General features: G+C 48.2%; 1 protein-coding gene across 1 annotated transcript; it reads right to left on the bottom strand.

Annotated features, from left to right (window-relative positions):
- Window positions 1-3,383: 3,383 nt before the first annotated feature.
- RPLP0 (ribosomal protein lateral stalk subunit P0) lies at window positions 3,384-19,083 on the bottom strand. The gene is made up of 7 exons (XM_038762920.1): window positions 18,979-19,083; window positions 16,392-16,567; window positions 14,566-14,653; window positions 11,768-11,914; window positions 9,649-9,834; window positions 6,456-6,596; window positions 3,384-3,622 (listed from the first exon to the last, which is right to left on the bottom strand). Exons 1-7 carry the CDS (start codon window positions 19,030-19,032, stop codon window positions 3,452-3,454), a joined length of 963 nt encoding a protein of 320 aa, XP_038618848.1. The 5' UTR covers window positions 19,033-19,083; the 3' UTR covers window positions 3,384-3,451.
- Window positions 19,084-19,755: the final 672 nt, after the last annotated feature.

Here is a 19,755-nt window from a genome sequence, read left to right as displayed (position 1 = left end):
ACCCAACAAGGGGCTCACAATCCAGACGGGGGGAGGCAGACAACAAAACAAAACAAGTGGCAGGTGCCAATACCAGCAGAATAAATAATAATAATAATATCGGTATTTGTTAAGCGCTTACTATTTGCAAAGCACTGTTCTAGGCGCTGGGGGGATACAAGGTGATCAGGTTGTCCCACGTGGGGCTCACAGTCTTAATCCCCATTTGACAGATGAGGGAACTGAGGCCCAGAGAAGTTAAGTGACTTGCCCAAAGTCACACAGCTGACAATATATGTTCCCCAGAACTTAATACAGTGCTTGATCCATAGTAAGTGCTTAACACTCTCTCCCCCTCTCCATCCCCCCGTCTTACCTCCTTCCCTTCCCCACAGCACCTGTATATATGTATATATGGTTGTACATATTTATTACTCTATTTATTTATTTATTTATTTTACTTGTACATTTCTATCCTACTTATTTTATTTTGTTGGTATGTTTGGTTTTGTTCTCTGTCTCCCCCTTTTAGACTGTGAGCCCACTGTTGGGTAGGGACTGTCTCTATGTGATGCCAATTTGTACTTCCCAAGCGCTTAGTACAGTGCTCTGCACATAGTAAGCGCTCAATAAATACGATTAATTGATTGATTGATTAACAAATACCACTAAAAAAAAGTACATCTTACAGCGTGGCTCAGTGGAAAGAGCCCGGGCTTTGGAGTCAGGGGTCATGGGTTCAAATCCCTGCTCCGCCGATTGTCAGCTGTGTGACTTTGGGCAAGTCATTTCACTTCTCTGGGCCTCAGTTCCCTCATCTGTAAAATGGGGATGAAGACTGTGAGCCCCCAATGGGACAACCTGATCACCTTGTATCTACCCCAGCACTTAGAACAGTGCTTTGCACATAGTAAGCGCTTAACAAATGCCATCATTAAGCGCTGGGGAGGTCACAAGGTGATCAGATTGTCCCATAGTAAGAGCTTAATAAATGCCATTATTATTATTACCCCCAGCCTCCTGATCATTTCTTGTGTAAGGAAGCCTTCCCCAACCTTGGCCACTTTTGAGTCTTAATCCCCATTTACGGATGAGGGAACTGAGGCACAGAGAAGTTAAGTGACTTGCCCTAAGTCACACAGCTGACAATATATCTTCCCCAGAACTTAATACAGTGCCTGATCCTTAGTAAGTGCTTAACAAATACCACTAAAAAAAGTACATCTTACAGCGTGGCTCAGTGGAAAGAGCCCGGGCTTTGGAGTCAGAAGTCATGTGTTCAAATCCCTGCTCCACCGATTGTCAGCTGTGTGACTTTGGGCAAGTCATTTCACTTCTCTGGGCCTCAGTTCCCTCATCTGTAAAATGGGGATGAAGACTGTGAGCCCCCAGTGGGACAACCTGATCACCTTGTATCTACCCCAGCGCTTAGAACAGTGTTTTGCACATAGTAAGCACTTAATAAATGCCATTATTATCATTATCCCCAGCCTGATCATTTCTTGTGTAAGGAAGACTTCGCTTAATAAATGCCATTATTATTATTATTACCCCCAGCCTACTGATCATTTGTGTAAGGAAGCCTTCCCCAACCTTGGCCTCTTTGAGTCTTAATCCCCATTTACAGTTGAGGGAACTGAGGCATAGGGAAGTTAAATGACTTGCCCAAGGTCACACAGCAGACACGTGGCAGTCAGGGAATTCATGGAGGCAGGAATGCTCACCATCTCCCTTCATTTACTCTACCTTAGAAATGATAATGGTGGTTATTGATCACCATTATAGTGGTCAATATTATAGTATATAATAGTTATAGTATTATGGTATAGTGCACTACAGTATACTCTCATTTTTTTAACAGTATGTAAGTAGTTACTGTTCATTCAGTCGTATTTATTGAGTGCTTACTGTGTGCAGAGCACTATACTAAGCGTCTGAACTGATTGGAGAACCTCAAGAGTGATACGCAGGATAAAATGCGGTGTATTCCCCTGTACCCCCCCCCCCTTATTAAAAGGGTATATGTATTTCTAGAGAAATAAACTCTACATATGCAAAATAGTCAAGCATTTCAGACCACACATTACTGGACTTGTGAGCACACCCCCAAAAATAAAACGGTAGAGGAGCAGCAGGGCCTAGTGGGAAAACCCCATAGGACCTTGGTTCTAATATATTCACTATTCGTATTTATTCGTATTTATTGAGCGCTTACTGTGTGCAGAGCACTGTACTAGGCGCTCGGGAAGTACAAGTTGGCAACATATAGAGACGGTCCCTACCCAACAGTGGGCTCACAGTCTAAAAGTTTGCAATAATATATGTTGCCGACTTGTACTTCCCAAGTGCTCAGTACCAGTGCTCTGCACACAGTAAGCGCTCAATAAATATGATTATTATTAAGATAATCATCTGGAGAAGCAGCGTGGCTCGATGGAAATATCTATATATGTCTATATGTTTGTACATATTTATTACCCTATTTATTTATTTTACTTGTACATATCTATTCATTTTATTAGTATGTTTGGTTTTCTCTGTCTCCCCCTTTTAGACTGTGAGCCCACTGTTGGGTAGGGACTGTCTCTATATATTGCCAATTTGTACTTCCCAAGCGCTTAGTACAGTGCTCTGCACACAGTAAGCGCTCAATAAATACGATCGATGATGATGATGGAAAGAGCCCAGGGTTTGGAGTCCGAGGTCATGGGTTCAAATCCCAGCTCCGCAAACTGTCAGCTGTGTGACTTTGGGCAAGTCACTTCACTTCTCTGGGCCTCAGTTCCCTCACCTGTAAAATGGGGGTGAAGACGGTGAGCCCCCCGTGGGACAACCTGATCACCTTATATCCTCCCCAGCGCTTAGAACAGTGCTTTGCACATAGTAAGCGCTTAATAAATGCCATCATCATTATTATTATTGAATGAAAGAATAATCCCAGCTCCTTTCCTGCTGGGTGACCTCGGACCAGTCCCGTCCCTGCACCCGACTTTTCTCATCTGTACAATGGGCATTAAATACCCGCCTATCCCTTCTGAGCCCCGTGTGGAAAGGGGCCCACGTAGTGAGAGAAGAAACACACCAACGGGAAGTGAAGGGCATACAAATCGGGCCTATATTCAGGCAATGCCCAAATTTCCCATTTCGGGAAAATTGGATCGGATCCATTCGTCTGAATGAAAACCACTCTGCATCAGGGAGGAGGCCGGCGGAGGCTTCCGCCAACTCCGTTTGGGCGGGATTTCACTTGGCCATTACCTGCCACCGACAGAACAGCCTTCGAGTGCCTTACCACCGCGTCCCGACTGTAATTCCCGCCCCGCCTCGGCCCCCAATCAATCAATCGTATTTATTGAGCGCTTACTGTGTGCAGAGCACTGTACCCCAGAAACAGAGGCCGGAGGCAGAAGGCAACGAGCGCTTTATTCCCTTTGTTTCTCTTGGCAAACCGGTGGCAACGGTCTGTCGTGGGTTAGTCGAAGAGGCCGAATCCCATGTCCTCGTCGGATTCCTCCGACTCTTCCTTCGCTTCAACTTTGGCCGGGGCGGAGGCGGCGGCGGCGGCGGCCGGAGCGGCCGGTTTGGCCGCCGCCACCGGGGCTGCGGCTATGAAGGCCGAAGGGTCGGCGAGGAAGGCCTTGACCTGTGTGAGAGAGGGGCGGGTTAGCTGGGAACAGAGCAGGTGGTGGTGATGATGATGATGGTGGCATTTGTTAAGCGCTTACTATGTGCAAAGCACTGTTCTAAGCGCTGGGGGGGATGCAAGGTGATCAGGTTGCCCCACGGGGGGCTCACAGTCTTAATCCCCATTTTACAGATGAGGTCACTGAGGTGCAGAGACGTGACTTGTCCAAGGTCACACAGCAGACACGTGGAGGAGCTGGGATTCGAACCCACGACCTGACTCCAAAGCCCGGGCTCTTTCCACTGAGCCATGGGGTCCAGTGGCCACCTCAGAGCACTGTGTGTGCTCAGACTGAGCCCCCTTTTTCCTCTCCTCCTCCCCACCCCCCAGCCCTACCTCCTTCCCCTCTCCACAGCACCTGTATATATGTTTGTACAGATTTATTACTCTGTTTATTTTACTATTCTATTTATTCTATTCTATTCTCCTTCCTCTCCCCCTCCCCAAAGCACCTGTATATAATAATAATAACGGCATTTATTAAGCGCGATGTGCAGAGCACTGTTCTAAGCGCTGGAGAGGTTACAAAGCAATCAGGTTGTCCCACAAGGGGCTCACAGTCTTAATCCCCATTTTACAGATGAGGAAACTGAGGCCCAGAGAAGTGAAGTGACTTGCCCAAAGTCACCCAGCTGACAATTGACAGAGCCAGGATTTGAACCCTTGACCTCTGACTCCAAAGCCCGGGCTCTTTCCACTGAGCCAAGCTGCACAGCACCTGTATATGTTTGTACGTATTTATTACTGTATTTATTTATTGATTTTATTTGTACATATTTATTCTATTTATTTTGTTAATGTTTTGTTTTGTTCTCTGTCCCCCCCTTCTAGACTGTGAGCCCACAGTTGGGTAGGGCCCATCTCTATATGTTGCCAACTTGGACCTCCCAAGCACTTAGTACAGTGCTCTGCACACAGTAAGCACTCAATAAAATGATTGAATGACTGAATGTTGCCACCTTGTACTTCCCAAGCGCTTAGTACAGTGCTCTGCACACAGTAAGCGCTAAATAAATACGACTGAATGAATGATTTTTGTTAATGATGTGCATCTAGCTTTATTTCTATTTATTCTGACAACTTGACACCTGTCCACATGTTTTGTTTTGTTGTCTGTCTCCCCCCTCTAGACTGCTTCTAGAAGCAGCGTGGCTCAGTGGAAAGAGCCTGGGCTTTGGAGTCAGAGGTCATGGGTTCAAATCCCGGCTCCACCAATTGTCAGCTGGGTGACTTTGGGCAAGTCACTTCACTTCTCAGGGCCTCAGTTGCCTCATCCGTAAAATGGGGCTTAAGACTGTGAGCCCCCCGTGGGACAACCTGATCACCCTGTAACCTCCCCAGTGCTTAGAACAGTGCTTTGCACTTAGTAAGCGCTTAATAAATGCCATTAAAAAAAAAGGCACAGAGATTCATCAGCACACCAAATTCTACCCCACTGAACCTCTGGACAATGGGACTCTGGGCAAGTCACGTAACTTTCCCGGGCCTCGGTTTCCTCATCTGTAAAATGGGGACAAAATATCTGACGGCGTTCACAGTCAGGAAGCAGCATGGCGCAGTGGCTACCGCCTGGGCGCCCAAAGGTCGTGGGTTCTAATCCTGCCATCCCCCCCACACCCCTGGTGTACTGCTGCTGGCTTTGGAAGAGCCGTCATTCAGTCGTATTTATTGAGCGCTTACTGTGTGCACAGCACTGGACTAAGCGCTTCCAGGAATGGGAGGGGATGAGTGAGGATCCCAGGGGATGTCACAGGATCCCTGAGGAAAGTTCGATCCCCTTCTTCAGAGATTTGCGGCCTGCAGGTGAGCAGGCATCCAGCTGGACTGCATTAGGCAATCATCATCATCATCATCAGCAATCGTATTTATTGAGCGCTTACTATGTGCAGAGCACTGTATTAAGCGCTTGGGAAGTACAGGCAATCAATCAGTGCTATTTATTGAACACTTACAGTGTGCAGAGCGATGTATATTTGAACATATTTATTACTCTATTAATCATGTGCATATAGCTCCTTCCCCTCCCCACAGCACCTGTATCTATGTATATGTTTGTACGTATTTATTACTCTATTATTTGTACATATTCTATTTTGTTAATGTGTTTTGTTGTCTGTCTGCCCCTTCTATCAATCAATCGTATTTATTGAGCGCTTACTGTGTGCAGAGCACTGTACTAAGCGCTTGGGAAGTACAAGTTAGCAACATATAGAGACAGTCCCTACCCAACAGTGGGCTCAGACTGCGAGCCCGCTGTTGCGCTCAGTCCAGTGCTCTGCACCCAGTAAGCGCTCAATAAATACGATGGAATGATTTAATCTGTTTTCCCTGCCTCAGGCTGAGCCCCTTTGGGGGACTGGGAAGGTCTCGGCTCCATCTTGGTCTTATCTTGTAACTATCCTGGTGATGCTTGGCACGTTGTAAGGAGCCTCAAAGCATTTCCCACATCATCAATCGTATTTATTGAGCGCTTACTGTGTGCAGGGCACTGTACTAAGCGCTTGGGAAGTACAAATTGGCAACATAATCAATCAATCGTATTTATTGAGCGCTTACTGTGTGCAGGGCACTGTACTAAGCGCTTGGGAAGTACAAATTGGCAACATAATCAATCAATCGTATTTATTGAGCGCTTACTGTGTGCAGGGCACTGTACTAAGCGCTTGGGAAGTACAAATTGGCAACATAATCAATCGTATTTATTGAGCGCTTACTGTGTGCAGGGCACTGTACTAACCGCTTGGGAAGTGCAAGTCAGCCCCACTCTGGCCCGGATTTTTTATTCTCTTACCTTTTCGGCAAGTGGGAAGGTGTAATTGGTCTCCACAGACACGGCCAGGACACGCTTGTACCCGTTGATGATGGAATGGGGCACAGAAGCAACTGTCGGGTAGCCAATCTGCAGACAGACACTGGCCACGTTACGGACGCCCTGTGGAGAGAAGAAACGTTAGCGGGCTTCTAATCCCAGCCCTGCAGCTTTGTTGACCTGTGGCCTCCCTCCTCCGGGCCTCAGTTTCCTCCTCTGTAAAATGGGAGCTTCAGTACCTGTACTTCCTCTCCCTTAACTGCTGTGTGATCTTGGGCAAGTCACTTAACTTCTCTGGGCCTCAGTTCCCTCATCTGTAAAATGGGGATGAAGGCTGTGAGCCCCACATGGGACAACCTGATCACCCTGTATCCTCCCCAGCGCTTAGAACAGTGCTTTGCACATAGTAAGTGCTTAATAAATGTCATTATTATTATTATTATTACAAGCACTCTGCATGAAGCATTCAATAAATGTGATTGGTTTACTGATTTTGCAGTAAGTGCTTAACAAATGCCAATTATTATTATTATTATTATTGAAGCATTCAATAAATGTGACTGGTTTACTGATTTTGCAGTAAGTGCTTAACAAATGCCAATTATTATTATTATTATTGTTATTATTAACGGAGCTCCATGTGTGGACACAGACTGTATCCAACCTGATCTCCTTATATCGGTCCCACCTCTTATGTCAGTGCTTGGCCCAGAGTAAACACTGAGCAAATCAATCAATCAATCGTATTTATTGAGCGCTTACTGTGTGCAGAGCACTGTACTAAGCGCTTGGGAAGTACAAGTTGGCAACATATAGAGACAGCCCCTACCCAACAGTGGGCTCACAGTCCAAAGTCCAAATACCCCACTACTATTAGAGAAGCAGCGTGGCTCAGTGGAAAGAGCCCGGGCTTTGGAGTCAGAGGTCATGGGTTCAAATCCCAGCTCCACCACTTGTCAGCTGGGTGACTTTGGGCAAGTCACTTTTTTTTTTTACTATGTGCAAAGCACTGTTCTAAGCACTGAGGAGGTTACAAGGTGATCAGGTTGCCCCACAGTCTTCATCCCCATTTTCCCGATGAGGGAACTGAGGCCCAGAGAAGTGAAGTGACTTGCCCAAAGTCACACAGCTGACAATTGTTGGAGCAGGGATTTGAACCCATGCCCTCTGACTCCAAAGCCCGGGCTCTTTCCACTGAGCCACGCTGCTTCTCTGGGCCTCAGTTCCCTCATCTGGAAAATGGGGATGAAGACTGTGAGCCCCTCGTGGGACAACCTGATCACCTTGTATCTACCCCAGTGCTTAGAACAGTGCTCTGCACATAGTTAGCGCTTAACAAATACCAACATTATTATTATTCTCTGTGCCTCAGTTGCCTCATCTGTAAAATGGGGATGAAGACTGTGAGCCCCCAAAGGGACAACCTGATCACCTTGTATCCCCCCCAGCGCTTAGAACAGTGCTTTGCACATAGTAAGTGCTTAAAAAATACCATCATTATTACGAAAACACCTTCGCCATTAGCTTCAGGCCAACATTCAAATCCCCTCCAACTCTAAGAACGGGAAACGATCCTCCAGCCCTGGCCAAGTGTCGTCCAGATTTAAAGGCCGAGACTGTCCGAAGCCCGAGCGCTCCATGCCGCCGATCGATCAATCAATCAATCGTATTTATTGAGCACTTACTGTGTGCAGAGCACTGTACTAAGTGCTTGGGAAGTCCAAGCTGGCAACCTATAGAGACAGTCCCTACCCAACAGTGAGCTCACATCATCATCATCAATCGTATTTATTGAGCGCTTACTGTGCGCAGAGCACTGTACTAAGCGCTTGGGAAGTACAAATTGGCAACATATAGAGACAGTCCCTACCCAACATCATCATCATCAATCGTATTTATTGAGCGCTTACTGTGCGCAGAGCACTGTACTAAGCGCTTGGGAAGTACAAATTGGCAACATATAGAGACAGTCCCTACCCAACATCATCATCATCAATCGTATTTATTGAGCGCTTACTGTGCACAGAGCACTGTACTAAGCGCTTGGGAAGTCCAAGTTGGCAACATACAGAGACAGTCCCTACCCAACATCATCATCATCAATCGTATTTATTGAGCGCTTACTGTGTGCAGAGCACTGTACTAAGCGCTTGGGAAGTACAAGTTGGCAACATATAGAGACAGTCCCTACCCAACATCATCATCATCAATCGTATTTATTGAGCGCTTACTATGTGCAGAGCACTGTACTAAGTGCTTGGGAAGTACAAATTGGCAACATATAGAGCCAGTCCCTACCCAACAGTATCATCATCAATCGTATTTATTGAGCACTTACTGTGTGCAGAGCACTGTACTAAGCGCTTGGGAAGTACAAGTTGGCAACATATAGAGACAGTCCCTACCCAACATCATCATCATCAATCGTATTTATTGAGCGCTTACTATGTGCAGAGCACTGTACTAAGCGCTTGGGAAGTACAAATTGGCAACATATAGAGACAGTCCCTACCCAACATCATCATCATCAATCGTATTTATTGAGCGCTTACTGTGCACAGAGCACTGTACTAAGCGCTTGGGAAGTACAAATTGGCAACATACAGAGACAGTCCCTACCCAACATCATCATCATCAATTGTATTTATTGAGCGCTTACTGTGTGCACAGCACTGTACTAAGTGCTTGGGAAGTACAAGTTGGCAACATATAGAGACAGTCCCTACCCAACATCATCATCATCAATCGTATTTATTGAGCGCTTACTATGTGCAGAGCACTGTACTAAGTGCTTGGGAAGTACAAATTGGCAACATATAGAGCCAGTCCCTACCCAACAGTATCATCATCAATCGTATTTATTGAGCGCTTACTGTGTGCAGAGCACTGTACTAAGCGCTTGGGAAGTACAAATTGGCAACATCTAGAGACAGTCCCTACCCAACAGTGGGCTCACAGTCTAAAAGGGGGAGACAGAGAACAAAACCAAACATACCAACAAAATAAAATAAATAGGATAGAAATATACAAGTAAAATAAATAGAGTAATAAATCTGTACAAACATATATACAGGTGCTGTGGGGAAGGGAAGGAGGTAAGATGAGGGGGATGGAGAGGGGGACGAGGGGGAGAGGTCTGAAGTTTTTGAGGCGAGCAGGCCCGGGCGGCGCTTACCTCCAGGAAGCGAGTGTGCAGAGCGTCCTCGGTGATATCCAGCACTTCGGGGTTGTAGATGCTGCCGTTGTCGAACACCTGCTGGATGATCAGGCCGAAGGAGAAGGGGGAGATGTTCAACATGTTCAGCAGGGTGGCTTCGCTGGCGCCCACTTTGTCTCCGGTCTTGATCAGCTGCACATCGCTCTGAAGGACAAGAGATCATCAGCCACCTCTTATTCATTCATTCATCCACTGTCGTATTTATTGAGCACTTACTGTGTGCACAGCACTGGACTAAGCGCTTGGGAAGAGCAAGTTGGCAACATAGTTTTAGACTGTGAGGCCACTGTTGGTAGGGACTGTCTCTATGTGTTGCCAACTTGTACTTCCCAAGCGCTTAGTACAGTGCTCTGCACACAGTAAGCGCTCAATAAATACGATTGATGATATAGAGATGGTCCCTACCCAACAGTGGGCTCACAGTCGAGAAGGGGGAGACAGACAACAAAACATATTAGCGAAATAAAATAGAATATGTAGGGAAGCAGCATGGCTCGGTGGACAGAGCCCGGGCTTTGGAGTCAGAGGTCATGGGTTCAAATCCCGGCTCCGCCCCTTGTCAGCTGTGTGACTTTGGGCAAGTCACTTCACTTTTCTAGGCCCCAGTGACCTCATCTGGAAAATGGGGATGAAGACTGTGAGCCCCCCGTGGGACAACCTGATCGCCTTGTAAACTCCCCAGCGCTTAGAACAGTGCTTTGCACATGGTAAGTGCTTAATAAATACCATTATTATTATTATTATTACAAATAAAATAAATAAAGCGCTTGGGAAGTGCAAGTTGGCAACATATAGAGGCGGTCCCTACCCAACAGTGGGCTCACAGTCGAGAAGGGGCAGACAGACAACAAAACATATTAACGAAATAAAATAAATATGTAGGGAAGCAGCATGGCTCAGTGGAAAGAGCCTGGGCTTTGGAGTCAAAGGTCATGGGTTCAAATCCCGGCTCCGCCCCTTGTCAGCTGTGTGACTTTGGGCAAGTCACTTCACTTCTCTGGGCCCCAGTGACCTCATCTAGAAAATGGGGATGAAGACTGTGAGCCCCCCGTGGGACAACCTGATCGCCTTGTAAACTCCCCAGCGCTTAGAACAGTGCTTTGCACATAGCAAGTGCGTAATAAATGCCATTATTATTATTACAAATAAAATAAATGAGCAGTAAATCCGTACAAACATATATACATATATCCAGGTGCTGTGGTGAGGGGAAGGAGGTAAGGTGGGGGGGGATGGGGAGGGGGAGAGGAAGGAGGAAACTCAGTGTGGGAAGGCCTCCTGGAGGAGGTGAGCTCTCAGTAGGGCTTTGAAGGAAGCCCTTATCCAAGGGCGACAGCGGTCACGTGGATCCTCTTAGCTTTCTGTATCTCCTGGTCAACAAGACACTAGAAGAGACCCCCTCCCCAACATGAATCTGACCCAGGGGCTTCAGCCCAGCCCCTCCCCAAGATGGCCGGCCCGGACTTGGGTGTTCCAGTCATCCCTCAATCAATCAATCGTATTTATTGAGCGCTTACTGTGTGCAGAGCACTGTACTAAGCGCTTGGGAAGTCCAAGTTGGCAACATCTAGAGACAGTCCCTACCCAACAGTGGGCTCACAGTCTAAAAGGGGGAGACAGAGAACAAAACCAAACATACTAACAAAATAAAATAAATAGAATAGATATGTACAGGTAAAATAGAGTGATAAATATGTACAAACATATACAGGTGCTGTGGGGAAGGGAAGGAGGTAAAATGGGGGGATGGAGAGGGGGACGAAGGGGAGAAGAAGGAAGGGGCTCAGTCTGGGAAGGCCTCCTGGAGGAGGTGAGCTCTCAGTAGGGTCTTGAAGGGAGGAAGAGAGCGAGCTTGGCGGATGGGCAGAGGGATTGGGGGCATTCCAGGCCCGGGGGATGACGTGGGCCGGGGGTCGACGGCGGGACAGGCGAGAACGAGGCCTAACGGTGAGGAGATCAGCGGCGGAGGAGCAGAGCAGGGTGGGCTGTAGAAGGAGCCATCCCTACCACCTCAGATTTCCTCCGGCCCATTCGGACACCCACCCATCTGTGTAACCCGACTGCGTTGCCCTCTCACCAGGATTTCAATGGTGCCCCTGGAGATCTTGGTGGTGATGCCCAGAGCCTGGAAGAAGGAGGTCTTCTCGGGACCCAGGCCGGTGTTCTGAGCCGGCACAGTGACGTCGCAAGGGGCGATGGCACCGGCGCGGGCCGCGGCTGGTACCTAAAAGACAAAGAGAAGTCAGAGCCCGGTTCATTCATTCATTCTTTCAATCATATTTATTGAGCGCTTACTGTGTGCAGAGCACTGGACTAGGCGCTTGGGAAGTACAGGTTGGCAACATCTAGAGACGGTCCCTACCCAACAGTGGGCTCACAGTCTAGAAGGGGGAGACAGAGAACAAAGCAAAACATATTAACAAAATGAAATAAATAGAATATGTACAAGTAAAATAAATAGAATAATAAATACATACAAACATATATAGATATATACAGGTGCCGTGGGGAAGAGAAGGAGGTAAGGGGGGGATGGAGAGGGGGGCGAGGGGGAGAGGAAGGAAGGGGCTCAGTCTGGAAAGGCCTCCTGGAGGAGGTGAGCTCTCAGCAGGGCCTTGAAGGGAGGAAGAGAGCGAGCTTGGCGGGTGGGCAGAGGGATTGGGGGCATTCCAGGCCCGGGGGAGGACGTGGGCCGGGGGTCGATGGCGGGACGGGCGAGAGCGAGGCCTAACGGTGAGGAGATCAGCGGCGGAGGAGCGGAGGGGGCGGGCTGGGCTGGAGAAGGACAGAAGGGAGGTGAGGGAGGAGGGGGCCAGGGGATGGACAGCCTGGAAGCCCAGGGGGAGGAGTTTTTGCCTGATGCGCAGGTTGATTGGTAGCCACTGGAGATTTTTGAGGAGGGGAGTAACATGCCCAGAGCGTTTCTGGACAAAGACAATCCAGGCAGTGGTTCTGTTCCACGCCCATTCCCCCCCACCCCCCACCCACTCTCGGCTTCCAGGCTGTCCATCTCCTCACCCCCTCCTCCCTCACCTCCCTTCTCTCCTTCTCCAGCCCAGCCCGCACCCTCCACTCCTCTCCTCACCGGGCCTCGTGCTCAACCGTCCCGCCGTCAACCCCCGGCCCACGTCCTCCCCCGGGCCTGGAATGGCCTCTCTCTGCCCCTCCGCCAAGCTCGCTCTCTTCGTCCCTTCAAGGCCCTGCTGAGCGCTCACCTCCTCCAGGAGGCCTTCCCACACTGCGCCCCCTTTTTCCTCTCCTCCTCCCCATCCCCCTAGCCCTACCTCCTTCCCCTCCCCACAGCACCCTTATATATGTTTGTACAGATTTATTACTCTATTTATCTCACTTGTCCATATTTACTATTCTATTTATTTTGTTAATGATGTGCCTTTAGCTTTAATTTCATTTGTTCTGATGACTTGACACCTGTCCACACATTTTGTTTTGTTGTCTGTCACCCCCTTCTAGACTGTGAGCCCGCTGTTGGGTAGACTGTCTCTATAGGTTGCTGACTTGGACTTCCCAAGCGCTTAGTACAGTGCTCTGCACACAGTAAGCACTCACTAAATATAATTAAATGAATGAATGAATAAATGCCCTCCCTCCGCCCATCGGCCAAGCTCGCTCTCTTCCTCCCTTCAAATCCCTCCTGAGAGCTCACCTCCTCCAGGAGGCCTTCCCACACTGAGCCCCCTTTTCCCTCTCCTCCTCCTCATCCCCCTAGCCCTTTCTCCTTCCCCTCCCCACAGCACCTGTATATGTTTGTACAGATTTATTACTCTATTTTACTTGTACATATTTACTATTCTATTTATTAATGATGTGTACATAGCTATAATTCTATATATTCTGATGGTATTGACATCTGCCTACTTGTTTTTCTGTTTGTCTCCCCCTTCTAGACTGTGAGCCCACTGTTGGGTAGAGACTGTCTCTATAGGTTGCCGACTTGTACTTCCCAAGCGCTTAGTACAGTGCTCTGCACACAGTAAGCACTCAATAAATATAATTAAATGAATGAATGAATGGAAAGAATGAGCCCCACGCAGTAGGGAACACCACCGGCCCTCCCCTCTGATCCTCCCCAGAGGATCAGCACGGCATAGTGGATAGGGCCCGGGCCTGAGAGTCGGATCACGGGTTCCGATCTCGGCTCCACCACTCCTCTGCTGTGGGACCTTGGGCAAGTTGTTTCACTTCTCTGGGCCTCAGCTACCTCATCTCTCTCCCCCTTTTAGACTGTGAGCCCACTGTTGGGTAGGGACTGTCTCTATATATTGTCAATTTGTACTTCCCAAGCGCTTAGTACAGTGCTCTGCACACAGTAAGCGCTCAATAAATACGATTGATGATGATGATGATCTGTAAAAATGAGGTTCGAGACAGCCCCACGTGGGACAGGGACTGTGTCTGACCCGATTTGCTTGTATTCACCCCAGCACTTAGTACAGTGCCTGGCACAGATAAAGCACTCATTCCTTCATTCAATCATATCTATTGAGCGCTTACTGTGTGCAGAGCACTGTACTAAGCGCTTGGGAAGTACAAGCTGGCAACATAACTGTGAGCCCGTTGCTGGGTAGGGACCTTCTCCATATGCTGCCGACTTAACAAGCTCAATGGAAGGAGCCCGGGCTTTGGAGTCCGAGGTCATGGGTTCAAATCCCGGCTCCGCCAGCTGCGTGACTTTGGGCAAGTCACTTCACTGGGCCTCAGTTCCCTCATCTGGAAAATGGGGATGAAGACTGTGAGCCCCCCGTGGGACAACCTGATCACCTTGTAACCACCCCAGCACTTAGGATAGTGCTTTCCACATAGCGCTTAATAAATGCCATCATCATCATCAAATACCTGAATTATTATTATTATTACCTTGTTGGCCAACAGCATATCCCTAACTTCCGTCAGATCTTCCTTGGTGAACACGAAACCCACGTTCCCTCGAATGTGGTTCAGCAGTCTGCAGAGAAAAGGGGCGGAGTGGGGGGTGGGAGACAGTCACTCGGGGAGAAACTGGCCAGCTCGGCGGCTCTGGACGAGAAGACACCCACCCACCTCCTTCAAGATGCCTTTTCTGATTAAATCCTCTTTTTCCCCCACCGCCTCTCCCCTCCCACCTTCCTGGGGCATCTACGCACTTGACTCTGTGCCCTCTGGGCACCTGGTATTCACTGCACCCTCAGCCCCACAGCACTTACATACACATCTGTAAATAATAATAATAACGATGGTATTTGCTAAGCGCTTACTATGTGCCAAGCACTGTTCTAAGCACTGGGGGGATACAAGGTGATCAGATTGTCCCACGTGGGGCTCATAGTCTTAATCCCCATTTTCCAGATGAGGTAGGTGAGACACAGAGAAGTGTTTTGTTCTCTCTCCCCCTTCTAGATGTTTTGTTCTCTCTCCCCTTTCTAGACTGTGAGCCCAATGCTGGGTAGGGACCGTCTCTATATGTCGCCAACTTGTACTTCCCAAGCGCTTAGTACAGTGCTCTGCACACAGTAAGCACTCAATAAATACGAGTGAGCGCTCGATAAATATGATTGAAAGAATGAATGAATGAATGAATGAAGTGACTTGCTCAAAGTCACCCCAGCTGACAACTGGCGGAGCCGGGATTGGAACCCATGACCTCTGGCTCCAAAGCCCGGGCTCTTTCCACTGAGCCATGCGCTTAGTACAGTGCTCTGCACACAGTAAGCGCTCAATAAATCCGATTGATTGATTGATTGATTTCCACTGAGCCACGCTGCTTCTCCAATCATTTATTGCCGTTAATGTCCGTCTCCCCCTCTGGACGGGGAGCTACGATTAGAGTGCATTTGCCCAATAATAATAATAATAATAATAATAATAATAATAATGATGGCATATGTTAAGCGCTTACTATGTGCAAAGCACTGTTCTAAGCACTGGGGAGATACGAGGTGATCAAGTTGTCCCACGTGGGGCTCACAGTCTTAATCCCCGTTTTACAGATGAGGGAACTGAGGCTCAGAGAATCAATCAATCAATCAATCGTATTTATTGAGCGCTTACTGTGTGCAGAGCACTGTACTAAGCGCTTGGGAAGTACAAGCCGGCAACACATAGAGACAGTCCCTACCCAACAGTGGGCTCACAGTCTAGAAGGGGGAGACAGAGAATAAAACCAAACATAGTAACAAAATAAAATAAGATATGTACAAGATAAATAAATAAATGGAGTAATAAATATGTACAAACATATATACAGGTGCTGTGGGAAGCGACTTGCCCAAGGTCACACAGCAGACACGTGGCAGAGCCGGAATTTGAACCCAAGCGCTTAATACGGTGCTTCGCACACAGTGAGCGCTCAACGGATGCCACTGATTGATGTACGGGGAAGCAGCGTGGCTCAGTGGAAAGAGCCCGGGCTTTGGAGTCAGAGGTGAGGGGTTCAAATCCTGGCTCTGCTACTGGTCAGCTGTGTGACTTTGGGCAAAACTTCTCTGGGCCTCAGTGAGCTCATCTGGAAAATGGGGATGAAGACGGTGAGCCCCCCGTGGGACAAGCTGATCACCTTGTAACGTCCCCAGCGCTTCGAACAGTGCTTTGCACGTAATAAGCGCTTAATAAATTATTATGTACATCCACGCGGGGGTCCAACAGGGTTGAAGGCCCTGGGGTGGGTCCCCTCTTCCCCACCCCACCAAGGGGAGCCCGGGATTTACTTCTCGAGGGCAGGGTTGTTCTCCAGGTGACCGCGGATGGCCTTGCGCATCATGGTGTTCTTGCCCATCAGCACCACGGCCTTCCCCCGCAGGGACATGCGGATCTGCTGCATCTGCTTCGACCCCACGTTGTCCGCGCCCACGATGAAGCACTTGGGGTAGTCATCCAGAAGTTGCTACGAGCAGCACGCAAGAGGGAGTTGAGGCAGAAAAGGCAAACGTCAAAAGAGGCTGGAGTTCTTTCCTTCCCTATTTACTGAGCGCTTACTGAGAGCACTGGACTAAGCGCTTGGGAAGTCCAAGCTGGCAACACATAGCGACGGTCCCTACCCAACGGTGGGCTCACAGTCTAGAAGGGGGGGGGCCGGGAACAAAACATAATAACAAAATAAAATGAATAGAATAAATATGTACAAATAAAATACAGTAATAAATACGTACAAACATATATACATTCATTTATTGAGCACCTACTGTGTGCAGAGCACTGGACTAAGAGCTTGGGAAGTACAAGTCGGCAACATAGACGGTCCCTACCCGACAACGGGCTCACAGTCTAAGATGATGATAATAATAATTTGGTAAGTGCTTACTCTGTGCAAAGCACTGTTCTAAGCGCTGGAGAGGGATGCAAGGTGATCAGGTTGTCCCACGTGGGGCTCACAGTCCCCATTTTACAGTTGAGGTAACTGAGGCCCAGAGAAGCTAAGTGACTTGCCCAAGGTCACACAGCTGACAATTGGTGGAGCCGGGATTTTTACCCATGGAATGCCCTCCCTGTGCCCATCTGCCAAGCTGGCTCCCTTCCTCCCTTCAAGGCCCTACTGACAGCTCACCTCCTCCAGGAGGCCTTCCCCAACTGAGCCCCTTCCTTCCTCTCCCCCTCGTCCCCCTCTCCATCCCCCCGTCTTACCTCCTTCCCTTCCCCATAGCACCTGTATATATGTTTGTACATATTTATTACTCTATTTTACTTGTACATATCTATTCTATTTATTATACTTTGTTAGTATGTTTGGTTTTGTTCTCTGTCTCCCCCTTTTAGACTGTGAGCCCACTGTTGGGTAGGGACCGTCTCTATATGTTGCCAACTTGTACTTCCCAAGCGCTTAGTACAGTGCCCTGCACACAGTAAGCGCTCAATAAATACGATTGATTGACTCCCAAGCCCGTGCTCTTTCCATTGAGCCACGCTTTCCTGCTCACCGTCAAGTTATAACCTAGACAGGCTTATACTTTCCAAATACGACAAATACAAAATACCACAATACAAAATTTGTAATTTCCAAATACAAAAAAAACAAAACCCCTCAGTTTCCTGCAAAACAACCCCCTGCTGCTAAGGTGGGGAGCGAAAGGCACAGAGTTATTCGGTCCCATCGCTACCAACTGCACCCCTAAACCGAACATGACATCCCAAGCGCTTAGTCCAGTGCTCTGCACACAGTAAGCGCTCAATAAATACTATTGAATAAGGTCAAAAGCCCGGGAGGGCGAGGAAATCACTTATTAAAAGTTCTCTCTGCCCTGGGTTTCAGACGTTTAAGGTCGAGGCACCTGAGGTTCTCTCGTGGTAATAATGATGATGGCATTTATTAAGCGCTTACTATGTGCAAAGCACTGTTCTAAGCGCTGGGGAGGTTACAAGGCGATCAAGTTGTCCCACAGGGGGGGCTCACAGTTTTAATCCCCATTTTTACAGATGAGGGAACTGAGGCCCAGAGAAGTGAAGTGACTGGCCCAAAGTCACACAGCTGACAAGGGGCAGAGCTGAGATTTGAACCCATGACTTCCGACTCCAAAGCCCGGGCTCTTTCCACTGAGCCACGCTGCTTCTCAGTAATGCCAAGGCGGGGAGGCACCTGCTACAGTCCTTCCAGGTATGAACAGTTTAAAAATAGAGAGACATGCCGGAAACCCCCCAGATCTGCCCAGATCCCATTTAATAATAATAATAATAATAATGGCATTTATTAAGCGCTTACTATGTGCAAAGCGCTGTTCTAAGCGCTGGGGAGGTTACAAGGTGATCAGGTTGTCCCACAGCGGGCTCACAGTCTTAATCCCCATTTTCCAGATGAGGGAACCGAGTCCCCCAACATATAGAGACAGTCCCTACCCAACAGTGGGCTCACAGTCTAGAAGAGAAAGAGCCCGGGCTTTGGAGTCAGAGGTCATGGGTTCAAATCCCGGCTCCACCAATTGTCAGCTGGGGGACCTTGGGCAAATCACTTCACTTCTCCGGCAGTTCCCTCATCTGTAAAATAGGGATGAAGCCTGCAAGCCCCCAGTGGGACAACCTGATTACCTTGTACCCCCCCACAGCGCTTAGAACAGTGCTTTGCACATAGTAAGCGCTTAGTAAATACCATCATCATTATTATTCCGCACACAGTGCTTTGCACAGTGAGCACTTAATGAATGCCATCATCATTATTATTCCGCACACCGTGCTTTGCACAGTGAGCACTTAATGAATGTCATCATTATTATTATTATTATTCCAATTCTCCCAAATGCTTCGCACAGCTAGGCGCTCGCTAAGTGCGCCTGATTGATCGATTGGGAGGCGCCGGTGGCTACTTACGATGATCTTGAGGAAGTAGTTGGATTTCCAGGTCGCCCTGTCTTCCCTGGGCATCTCGACGGTGCATCCAAGGATTGCCACCCACGGGGTTTAAAGACGAGGTTCCTGCCGGGAAGGGCACAGGAGGGAAGGGTCAATGGCTGACGGACTGACGGCCCACCCCCGTCCCCTGGGGCTGGACCCTGGATTTGTCCTTCCCAGGCGCTTAGTACAGTGTTCCTCACACAGTAAGCGCTCAATAAATACGACTGAATGAATGAGTGAATGGACCCAGGTCAGGGTGGCTGGACTAGGCCGTGAGAAGCATTCATTCATTCAATCGTATTTATTGAGCGCTTACTGTGTGCAGAGCACTGGACTAAGAACTTAGAAGGTACTATTCAGCAACAGACAGACAATCCCTTCCCAACAACTTCATTCATTCATTCAATCGTATTTATTGAGCGCTTACTGTGTGCAGAGCACTGGACTAAACACTTAGAAAGTACTATTCAGCAAGACAATCCCATCCCAACTTCATTCATTCAATCGTATTTACTGAGCGCTTACTGTGTGCAGAGCACTGGACTAAACACTTAGAAAGTACTATTCAGCAACAGGCAGACAATCCCTACTGAACAACTTCATTCACTCATTCAATCGTATTTATTGAGCACTTACTGCGTGCAGGGCACTGGACTAAACACTTAGAAAGTACTATTCAGCAAGACACTCCCTACCCAACAACTTCACTCATTCATTCAATCGTATTTATTGAGCGCTTACTGTGTGCAGAGC

This window comes from Tachyglossus aculeatus, chromosome 21 (genome assembly GCF_015852505.1).
Source record: "Tachyglossus aculeatus isolate mTacAcu1 chromosome 21, mTacAcu1.pri, whole genome shotgun sequence".
NCBI lineage: Eukaryota > Metazoa > Chordata > Mammalia > Monotremata > Tachyglossidae > Tachyglossus > Tachyglossus aculeatus.
The sequence above is the reverse complement of the archived record's forward strand: the minus strand, read 5'-3'. Positions and strand labels throughout refer to the sequence as shown.

Bases quoted from the DNA above. Each gene is read 5' to 3' on its own strand.
- RPLP0 (XM_038762920.1), bottom strand. From the start codon at position 19,032: ATGCCCAGGGAAGACAGGGCGACCTGGAAATCCAACTACTTCCTCAAG. The intron at 6,597-9,648 runs GTAAGCGCCGCC...TTCTCTCCACAG, and splicing joins TGCACACTCGCTTCCTGGAG to GGCGTCCGTAACGTGGCCAG. The intron at 3,623-6,455 runs GTAAGAGAATAA...TCTCTCACACAG, and splicing joins CCTTCCCACTTGCCGAAAAG to GTCAAGGCCTTCCTCGCCGA.